At 35.9% G+C, this 12,210-nt stretch overlaps 1 protein-coding gene across 1 annotated transcript; it reads right to left on the bottom strand.

Annotated features, from left to right (window-relative positions):
- Positions 1–2,500: 2,500 nt before the first annotated feature.
- Positions 2,501–9,900, bottom strand: LOC108374239 (T-box transcription factor TBX3-like). The gene is made up of 3 exons (XM_017630219.1): positions 9,636–9,900; positions 7,842–7,979; positions 2,501–3,742 (listed from the first exon to the last, which is right to left on the bottom strand). Exons 1-3 carry the CDS (start codon positions 9,897–9,899, stop codon positions 2,723–2,725), a joined length of 1,422 nt encoding a protein of 473 aa, XP_017485708.1. The 5' UTR covers position 9,900; the 3' UTR covers positions 2,501–2,722.
- Between the last annotated feature and the right edge of the window lie 2,310 nt (positions 9,901–12,210).

The raw sequence follows: 12,210 nt of genomic DNA on the forward strand, positions 1-12,210 counted from the left end.
CTCGTACATACATACATACGTACATCTAAGAGAGTTCGATAGTAAATTGGTATCTACAATTAATGTAAGAAATGTTACAAGGCTATAAAATAAAATAAACAAGCAAGCACCGGCAGGCAACAACAGCCGCCAAGTGACAGCAGCAATAACAAATGCGGTAAATGCCACACCAACGCCGTGTTGCATTTGACATCTTCAACTGTCAATTGCCGGCATTATTTTGTTGGTGGTTACCACCGCAAATACAACAACAAATACATCAACATCTGCTGTTGCCTTCTTGGCGGTGGCATCTGCTATGGCGGCGACGGCGACGACGACGACGGCCACACCGACTGCGGCTGTAACTGTGCCAGCGACAGTGTAATGCAATTGGATGCGAGGTGAGCGCTGCTGCCGATCGGACCGGCGGCCAATTTCATGCATTATCAACTGAGTTGTAGTTGTTTGTTTTCTTTCCCTTTTCAACGGTGCCTATTCACTTAGTGTTTGTTTCTCTTGGTCCACCTACAACTCATTTTACGTCGCCATCGCTGTGGTTTGTTCTGGCGTCGCAACATGTTGCGTATTTATTTTCTTATTTCCCTATATAAATTGTGCGTATCTACTACATACATACATATTTATGTGCTTCACTTTGTTTCCTTAGCGACGAACGAAAAGGGCGGTTCTGCATGTCATCGTAAACTTGGTTTGGGGCACCGCTGGCTTCCTGCCTCCGTCTGGACCGGACCGGCACACAAAACGGCTAATTTACTTTTCACCAACAATTTTCTTTTCATATAAATAACTTATCCGAGATCTCTGCATGCTTCTGTGTGTGTGTGTGTGCACATACATATGTACATATGGACGTGTGTGTATATAGACATATCCTGGGTGGTGGCACTCACTTAAATTTCATAATAGTACTTTGGTTTAATTGATTACTACTGCCTCTGCCTTATTTGCCCCTTGAGATACTTATTCTTAAAACGCAGGAGGAGGCTTAGAGGATCGGCAGATAAAGATGGCTGATTGCTGACTTCTGTCTGGGGATGATATTATCGGGGGGTTGTTACCTCATTTCATGGTACAAAAAATTGCTTTCTACACAAATAGTACATACATACATACATACATTATGATGATGCTAATGATGATGTTGAACTTGTCGACATGACGTGACGTGAGCACTTACTCATAAATTATGAGGCATTGCGTTTGTAATCGATATTTGTATTTGTATTTGAAGTATGTATTTTTCTTCGTTAGTAGATATGTATGTATGTTTTTATGCATGTACATATTGCCATTCATGAATGTACATATACATAGATACAATTAGATCCACGCGACAGTCAGTTTACATTTCGCACACCTAAATCTAAAGTGCGATCAACTAAAAAAAAAAATGTCTAACGATTAAAAAAAAAAATGTCTAACGATTTTTTTTTTTGCATAAATCAATTCATAGGACTCACATCCAATTAATGCGAATATTTTTTCTTCATGATTATATATATATACATGTACATTAACTAAACCACTACTAGTATAGGTACCTGTTGTTTTTTTTTTGTTAACTGCGTTGTACAATCCACAATCCGTTATATTTCCCTCTCTGAATTTTGAGTTAACTCACTTTAGATCTAGGTGTGCGATATTTGCATCCCCTACTGTAATTGAGGCTGCGATTTATTCGGCGTATAAAAGTTTCAACTGTTTTTTTTTTTTAAATCTTGATTTTTACATTATCGAATAAATCAGATTTTCTTTATCGAACAAAGTGTTTTTTTTTTATTTCATACAAATATTGACCTCCCAATGACAGTTTTGAGTTTTTTCGAAGTTTTCAAGGCTTTTTCCAGTTTAAGGGAAACCCTTAAATAGTTTAAAAATTATATCCTAGGTCATTTGGGATGAACAGTATATAATATTTGTTTCCAACAAGAGCCTATGCACACTATAGACCAAACTAATTTAGTCAAGTTGGCCTCGGGTCACGGTTGCCGAGACGCGTGAAAATGCTTCATTTTAATACGGGCATATTTGATTCGAATATTTGCATTATACGTAGTGTATGTATAATGAAAAAATCCATTTTGTTAACGCTTTTCAATTGATTTAAAAACGAACATTTTTAAACGGTAATCAGATAAAAAAATTTTTATTCTTACAACGCGTTTTTTTTCTCAGTGTAGTTATTTTAGTTTAATACTTAAATTTAAAATGTAGATAATCTCCAAATCTAGGGTTAACTCACAAAAAACAAGAAACGCGGTAAATAACCAACACCCTAAAGTAATACATCTATGTATGTATACGTGTCTTTGGTGTAGGTATAAAAACAGCATCCCCGACTTCCCTTTTACGTCTGCAATTATTGTACATATTAGGGGCATTCTATGGGTCTTGCAAAGGCCTTGCACGGTGCACGGATTGCACGGTTTGCAAAGCTGTGCCCATACGAAAACCGGTTTTACCGTACAATCCGTGCAATCTGTGAACCGTGCAAGGGCTTTGCCAGACGCGAAGAATACCCCTGTTTAAGTTTAAGTTAAGGCGATATGAGACACCATAGACACACTCGTACATATGTATGTATATACATTAGGTGTATAAGCTAAGACTAACTCTACATAAATACAAAGCTAATAGATTCATATAGAAGTATGCAAGAAGTATTTTAAATATTTAGCGTCGAAGAACTGATAACGTTCGAGAACGTTGGCTGGTTGCGCTAGCTGCCACCTCCTAAAATCGCCGAAATGCTAAATCCTTTCCGTTTGGGTGGCGAATGGCTTATTATGCTCTCCAGTTGGAACATCTGTGTCACATTAGCTTCCACTGCAGAATTTGATTTCCCCTCTTCGCTATCAATGGCTCGCGGCGGCGGCGGCTCCTCAGTTTCGACGCCAAGCGAATGAGGGGGAATTTCGGCAGCATATACAGTGGTCGATGAATCGACAAGCGGGGGACATGATGAAAATTGCTCAGGAGCTGATGGCATTGCAGCGGGCATTGTTTGATCTTCGGCGGCAGCGTTTGCTGGGTGCCCGTATTGTGCATAAATGGGCTGCGATCGGCCGAAATAGGTACAAGCCAAGTCGACAAGCGTTGGTCGCAGCATTGATTGCATGTTTTGCTGTAAATGTTGCATGAATGACGTGTGGCCACCGTTGGCGAAGACAACACCACCACCAGCAGTCGTCGGCTGTGGTAGCTGCGACGACCATTCAAATAAGGACGGTTGCAAACTCGTTTCTTCAGCCACAAACAAATGAGACGCGCGTTCGCTGCCCGCATGCGCATTAACGATCATCTCCTCCAGCGGTGTCGATGCTATCGACCCGGCGGACTCATTTGATCTCAGGCGCTTAATTTGCGGTCCATCGTCATCTGTATCGGCATTCGCCACAATGTCAACGTCTACATAGGCGATGTGGTCGCTGTTGGGATGCGCCGCCTTATCGGAACAAATTGATGATCCCGACTCGCTGGTCACTGCCAACGTTGTTGACATTGTCGGCGACAGAACAACACTACGCTGACTGTGGGAATGACTTTGTGACTGCGATTGTAGTTGTCTTGCTCCGTGGTGGCGCCCAGGTTGTTGATGGCATTGCGGTTGATGTTGTTGTTCTGAGTCCTCATCGGAAGGCGATGAAGACATTTTGCGTTTACTTCGCGATTGGCCTGTTTCGCGGAACCCTTTCGCGAACGGGTTGTTGTCGATCTTCAATTTGGTGATGCGATCATTCTGTGAAATGCAAAGTGCAAAGATTAGAACTGCGAATTTACAAAATGTATTTGTATGCATATAAGGTTATAATTGTACACATGTATGTGTAGATATATGTACACAATACAATTTACGATTTTGTTCAATACGCGTCAGGTGGCGTATCTACATACCTAAATACATATACATAGTAGATACATATGTACATTAAATTTCAGCAGCTAAATGCTGTGCGAGCTGGCAACGTCGGGAGATAGTTTTGAGGCCGTTCATTCTTCCTATATATAGGAATACTACAGGTTTTATTTTTTTCTTTTGGTTATTCGTGGCCTAATACTTTATATACCTATACGCTTGAAATAGTAGTTTGTAACTGTATGTTAATACAAATTTTAATGTTCACACATATACCCACACACACACACACATACATATGTATGTATGAGGCAAGCCATCAGGAGTCAGGCCATAGCCATGACATAACAGTTTTGGTAATTTTAACGCTGTCAGAGAATGGACATTGATTTGGTTAATTAGAAATGTTCAGACTGGCGCCCTGAGTGAGGAAAACAAAAACACAGCAAGCGCTCAAATTATCCATTCAGACATGTATCTACTTAACTGGCACAAAAACTCGACGTGAACTTGCTGGAATCGGTTGCAATTTTCGGGTCAATAATAGGCGTTCCATGCTAATTTGTTCAGACGACCAATGTAAATTTGTGTGCCCCTTTTGAGTGGGCCCGGCGTTTTGTGGTGTACATATGTACGTATGCATGTATATGTATCTACAAACATATCTACTTACATATTGAAAATGCATACATTCACAGTCGGCAAAATTACGAGCGTTTCTAAATCAATGCTTTCAGGAAGAAATTTTTTGAAAATTTGCTATAAAAATTTTAATGTTTTAATCAGATTTTTAGAAAAATTTAGGGTATGCATTTTTATAGCCAATTTAATTTCAGTATAATTAGGTGCAAGTTCGAAGTTGTGCACTTTCGCCACCGCCACCGAAATTTATCACTCGAAGGCCAAACAGAGGTACAGGATCGTAATGGATTACCCGGCAGTTCTGGGTGTCCTACGACCCACTTAAATCCAAAGCTCTCTTAGGAATGAGCAAAGAAGACACCTACAAACTTACTGCCGTATGCACAGGGCACTGGCCCGTCGAAAACTTCCTGTGCGAGTATCCAGTCCTCGCAAGGATGAGGCTAAAGACACTCTGCAAGCCATTCCTGTAGAATGTTTTAGAGTGCTGCCTCCCTCTGTATGACGTAAGAAATTCATTAAAGTCGCCAAATGGATTTAGGTTGCACGAGCTCTGGAATTAAAATGGCAAACATTCTCAAACTATGTTTTAACCGACTTCCAAAAAAGGAGGAGGTTATCAGTTCGTCGGAATATTTTTTATTTTTTTTATTTTTTTTTATGTATGTTACCGCATAACTTTGCACCACGATTCAACCGATTTCAATAATTCTTTTTGCAACGGAAAGGTAGTGTCTCAGAGGTGGTCCCATACTAATTTGGTTTAGATCCGATTATTGGATCATGAAATATATAGATATATATATATTTTTTTAAGTCGGTTTTTTTTTTTTGCTAAAAATTACTTGTTTACTTTAAATGTTTCTATTTACACAAGATTGTAAAAGGACTGCCTGATTTACAGCAAATTTACACACAAAAAAATTAATATATTCGCGAAACTATAGGTAAATTATAGTAAAACTGCGTGCTTAGTTTTTCTCTCCGGCGTCAGGACTTTTTTTAGAAGGATTTTGAAATTTTAAAAATATCAAAAAATAATTTAAAAATTTCCGTGCAATGTATAGAAAAAATCCTGTAGAATTATACAGAATAAATTTTTTGGTGCATAAGGACGAATGTGTATGGAAAATGTCCTTTACAAAATTTGTCCTTAAATATCCTTAAAATTTGCAATATATATATTTTTTTTGTTATTATTGCTTGAGGACTAATATACGCACGACCTCATCATCGAATTTCGTCCTGCAAACTTTATTAACTTAAAAAGATAAAATTTATTAAAATCGCATTTTCAATTCCTATTCGTCCTTTTAAACCAAAAAACTTTATTATTTTTAAATTATACAGAATTGTCTCTCTCATTTGGTTCCCATATTGTTATTCTACATTGCATTGATTTAAAAAAAAAAATTTGAATTTAGCATACCTTTAAAATTTCAAAGTTCTTTGAAAAAATCACACACAGGGTGTCCCTGCGGTATTCCAGAAAAATTTCAAAAAATGGTAAACTTTAATGGAATGAATAAAAACATATGTAAAAATATGTTATTTTTGATTATTTTTTTTTAAATAGTATCTACGTGTTTTAAGCTTTTATAACACCATAGATAGTAGAGAGCTACAGGATTCAAAATTTTGGGATAAAATTAAACTCAGGGCGTTCCTGCGGTATTCCTGGAAAACAATTTTATTTATGAATATAAAAATATATGTAAAAATATGTTATTTTTTATTATTTTATTAAATGGAACGGGGTTTTAGCTTTCGAAAGAAGAAATAAAAACCTGCTAATTTTTTGCATTTTTTGAAGTAGTGCCATCAGATCTGCCATCAGATCTGCACGATTCGTTCTATATTCAAAAATGAAGTGTCAGATTAAAAAGCTTGACCTGTAGACAGTAGAGGTTTATTTTTTTTAAAGAGTTGCCACCTCTTAAAAAAATTAAATTAAAATTTTTTAATAAGTTAAATGAATTATTAATAGATGAGTATCAATCGAAATGTGTATGAAAAGGGTTAAATTCTTAACTACATGTAGAGGGTTGCCACCTGTTAAGAAATCAGATTCCATTGGAACTAAAGGGCTTAGGTTATTTAAATAGATAGGTATCACCATATGGGAGTCAGACGAAAGAGATTTAAGGCGGTTTTAGCTTGCAAATACTACGAAGAGGGTTGCCACCTCTTTGTAAAACAAGTCAAATGTAGTTAAACTAAAAGAATAATTGTGTCAAACCAAAGGCTTACGACATCGCATTTGTTGTTTTATTACAAATACATACATTGCCAATCAGTGATTTGTTCTGATTAAATTTCTTTTAAATTACTAGACTCTTAAATTAACTCAGGAATCTTTTTACTCTTCACTTATTTGTCGTTAAATATTTATGTACAATTTTTTCATTTGTCTGATACTCATATTGATAAACATGATTTGATTTTTTGATTTTTTGAACATGTGGCAACCCTTCTACGTGTCGTTTTAAAGTAAAGCATTTTCAAAACTATTTCAATTCATACCCATATTGCAATATCTAGTTCATTTAACTTATTAAATAATTTTAATAAAATTAGTAACAGGTGGCAACCCGTTTCAAAAAATAAAACTTTATTGCACATCTACATGCCAAGCCCTGTCATTTGGCACCTCACTTTTGAAAATAGAACGAACTATATGTAAGTATCTACCTGTGTAAATGCCACAAGAACCCAAATTTTCAACTTCAAACTGCAGTTACAGTGAAAGTATGAATGGCACCAAAAAAAAAAAAAACAAATTGCATTTTTGAATTTAGCGTCCTAAGAAGCGAATTTTTTCATTTATTTAAATCCGTCCATAATTCTATTTTTGCCCACATTTCATATGGCAGCGAAGCACTGTGCGTCAGAGTGAAGAACTAAAAACGCAGTTTTACTATATTTGGTCCATAGTTTCGTGAGTATGTATATCGATTCTTTCGTGTGTTATCTATTTTTTTTACCGCCAATAAAATGCTACGAAAATCTTTTTTATTGTATATTTGACTAATTTAAAGCGCTTATTTTTGAATTTTGAGTGCTTGAGGTTCCGAGCCCTAGCTACGACACTGTAGCATTCTTTAGAGCAGGACCAAATTGAAAAACTAATTTCTACGAAGAAAATTTATGTATGCATAATAAATAGCTAATCGCAGAATTATGTTGCTTAGTAACCTGACGGTGAACTCCACTTTTTGTATGAAAATAGGTAATGTCCCGAAATACATAATTCCAAAAATCGCGAAACCTAAAGAGTGCCCCGATATATACATACATACATTTATAGCGGCTGCCAGCATATGTATGTATTGTGACTAACCTGATATGCCGTAACTGCTACAAACTCGGTTTCCGGAAATATAAATGCCTGTTGTGGCGCCCAAGGTATTTGAGTTAAGTCTGCAGTTCGTATCACATGTATGCGTGGTTGATACTTGTGCATGCTGGCCAAAACAATCTGTAAATAGAAAGTATACAAATATGTACGTACATATGTATATATGAATGTACCTATGATTGTATGCATTTGCCAATGGATTCTAAGCTGTGATACCAAGCACATACATATGTACTTTTAAGGACATACCTACAATACTTACATACTTATGTACATACATATGTGCAAACAAATATGTATTCTTACTATACATATACATATGTATGTACATATGTACCCAGCAGCGAAAATGCTGAGAACGCCACCAACTACAGAGTCGACACCAAAGTAATGCAATCGCATTACAATATGCCTGAACTGCTTCTCAAATGTAATCAATTTCAATGTATGAAATACTTACTAAATCAATGTTTTTCGAATTACTTTCATCGATTACCGCCAATGTCACGCAATGTTAAATGTAATGTATACTTCGAAAGCGGAATCAAATGCCATTACTTAACATAGGTGAGGCATCGATGCGGAACGCATTCCATTCGCTGCTGGGTATGTACGTACATATGTACGTTTTTGAACTCTAATACATACATGTGTATAATAAATTATTATTATTTTATTATTATTTTATTAATATTATTATTATTAATAATTGTTACGTCTCAAAGGATGCAGATATCCTAAATACTTAAATATGTATGTATATAAATATTGAATGTACAGTGGAATCGCGATAATTCGTACCCTGTTTATTCGAAAATCTGTATAATTCTTAATAATATGTTGGTCTCTTGAAAAAGTTACGTTAACTCGCAAATTTCCCGGGTTAATTCGTATTTTTTTGACAATGGATATTCATTTCTTATAAATCGTAATTTGTTGTGACAACCCTTTTGTAATTCTTAGCGCCAAGAAATTTGCTGTGCAGTTGTACGTTTATCTAATAGTTCGCTTCCACCAGTTCTTAACTGTAGTTTATGCCTATTGGAAAAAGAAGATTACAACTTGAAGGGGGAAGTAGTTCATATTAAGTACAAGCGAACAAAAAGAAAAAATTAACTTTTCCGATCACCCCATGTTGAAATTCTTGGAACTTATCTGAGCACCTAACTGCAGCTAAGCCTTTGGGTGAAATGGGATGGGCTATAATGTTAACTTTTTTGTTTGAAATTTTCCGTGAGTATTTTTTCCTGGTCAGTAGAGTTTAGATGCATAGAATACAGTACTTAAGAAAAATGAAAAATTCATATAAAATTACACCCAAGAAATGAAAAATAAATTTTCTTCTGGTACATTTAATTTTTCAAGAAAATTTACGGCAACGATGACATACTTTTTCAAGCAACATAAATAATGAAAAAAAGATTACCTCATCAATTCCTAAAATGTGACTGGTCCCTTGCGATTTCGAATTATTGGGATCCCACTGTACATACCCAATTTGCCACAGGGCGAAGACACGTCGCTCTGGCGAAGTCGTTTTGGTGAACTCGAAACGACGTCGCTTTGGTGAAGCCGTTACGACGTCGCCCTGGTGAAGTCGTTTGGGTGAACTATAGTTATGAATAAATAGACAACGCCGTTTAAAGGCACCTACGTACGCCCATGCAAATGTCAGCTGCGAGGTTGTGCGCTTTAAACGACAATATGTAGGAGGTTTATGGATAGACGTAAAGACGTAAATAATTATGAGAAATGATAGTAAGAAAACATACTTACATGACCGTTACTGTCCAGGGTGTTGTTGGTAAGTTTCACTTTGTTAAATAGAATAGGTTGCGCTTGCCAGTGAGCCCCAGATGCAGGACTATCTGGGTGCAAATACATCCGTTGAGGACTCTGAGGCTCCGCGCCGCCAGCAGGCATCCATTGAGATCCAGAAAACTTGTAGCGACAATCGCCGATCGGAACCATCTCCAACAAAACACAGTAGTTAGAGTCATCCTCCAGGCCGGAAAGCGAAAGACGCATTGATGGAAACATTCGTCTGCATAAAAAAATATAGAAATATATGTACCTATATTCATGCAGCTTTAGAGTGAAAATGGTTAAAGTAAACTTTTCCAACTAATTTTTTTTTTTTGAATTATTTGTGTAGAGCTTCTAAGTACTCTAATTTGTGACGTGCGTCGTGACGTAGATGCACAAATGGAAGGACCTATAATTCACCGCCGCGTGATAGTTGGATTTTTATAAGAAGCTTTTTCATGAGAGATTTTCCCTCGAAGATTTTGAATTTCCTGCCGAGGGACGACCCCTCTATGGGAAAACATAGGTAGTACGCATGACAATTGTGTGTTTTTTTGGAAAAACCAGAACAAATATTTACATATGCACGGCTACATATATTCTACCAATAAATGAAGCAGTGGTAATATGTTGCAAAAAAACTACATAGTTCCTGGACGTATGAACAATAGGGTGGTGCAAAATAAGTAAAGTCGGAATTTTAATGCTCTCACCCCCTATATCGAAAAATATACCCCTATTTTTATTTTAAAATCAAAAAATATTTAGAGGTTCCTCAAAGCGCTCATGTTTTGCCATGTATTTTATATGAAAAAAAACTTTTCGTAGAAATGGTATGGAATTCTTGGAAATCAATATTTTTCGATCAGAAAACTCTGCTTGTCTTCAGGGGACTGACAATAGCGATGTCCAATTATTTATTTAACCATTTTTTATTACTAGAGATTTTTTAATTATCCCCATTGCATTTTCTGGAATTTTCTGGGAGTTTTGGCGGACCTATAAAATATAGTTACTTTAAAAAAATGGTTAAATAAATAATTAGGTCGAGTTTTCCGATCGAAAATTATGGATTTTCAAGAATTCTATATCATTTCTACGAAAAGTGGTTTTTTCCTCATATAAAATACAGACATGGAAACCTTTGAGCGCATTGAGTCACCTCTGAATATTTTTTGATTTCAAAATAAAAAATGGGGCTATATTATTTTTCGGTATAGAACAATCCTAGGGGGTGAGAGCATAAAAATTGCGACTTTACTTTTTCTCATGCATTTTGGACCACCCTAATGAGCAATCGTATTCATGCAGGAACTGCCACTTTTGTTTGTACATACATACATATGTATGCTTGAACAACGGATTGTTTTTAAAGGCTAAAAGGATGCGTCGAGCGGCCAGCAGGTGTCCAAGCATCCGGCGCCAACGAACACACTAATATTTTCTGTCTCAATTTGTTTGTGCGCTACCTTTTCGACTTTATTTCCAAACCATGGAGTAATTTGTGGGACAACGCGTAAATTTTTTGTTTGCTGATCGTAGCGAACATGGAGTCAATGATAGCTGCGAAATGATTAATTACCCTGTACGACATTTTCAGTTTTTTTTTTTCTGGGGAATCGAACCAAGTTTTTCTGAAAGTCTGGATTGTAGTATATAGAAAAGTTATTTCTCAGTTTTCCCAAGTTGGCGATTCTTAGCGTTGGTGGACGCTAAGCAGCTTGTTTAAAAATGTTCCTATTTGAAAATAATAATTTTATACCAAAATTTAGCACGCACGTATCTGAGTATGCTCTGGGGGGGGGAAAATAAAGCATGTTTACATGTCTGTGCGTAGCTGAGTGCCACAATTTGTTGATTTCAGGGTTCGAATTTCATTGTAGGCAACATGGAAATAAATTTTTTTTTGTCTTAATTATGAAAAAGCATCCGTGACGTGCAAAACGCCATACGTGCAAAAATGCTTCATTTTATTATGGGCACAAATTTGAATTGAATATTTTCCACTATACAGCACTTTTATTGCATAAAGTTTGAAACTTACACTTATTAAAGAAAGAACTATATTTTTATAAAAAATTAAAAAAAAAAAATTGAATAACAAAAATATACAATATGTTAAAACTTGTCATAATGTGGTGCAGCTATAATTTTTTCGACCGCTTTTTCTTTGTCTTTCGGTCAGATTTCTCTTAGTCCAAGGTATGTAGGTTGGTATTGAAAATTAGTGAAATCCGGTATTTTTGAAACATGCAAAAACTGCTACTTATATCTCAGTAACTGCTGGAGCTAAATTGCCCAAAATCTTTAGCATAAAATAAAATGTGTATAAAGTAATAAATATGTACATACACATGCATACACACAGAAAAAAAAGTTGTAATTCCAACAATTTTATATTTNCTTATATCTCAGTAACTGCTGGAGCTAAATTGCCCAAAATCTTTAGCATAAAATAAAATGTGTATAAAGTAATAAATATGTACATACACATGCATACACACAGAAAAAAAAGTTGTAATTCCAACAATTTTATATTTAATTT

The sequence above is a fragment of the Rhagoletis zephyria genome, unplaced genomic scaffold (genome assembly GCF_001687245.7).
Source record: "Rhagoletis zephyria isolate East Lansing unplaced genomic scaffold, Rhagoletis_zephyria_1.1 Rzeph_scaffold_07495, whole genome shotgun sequence".
NCBI lineage: Eukaryota > Metazoa > Arthropoda > Insecta > Diptera > Tephritidae > Rhagoletis > Rhagoletis zephyria.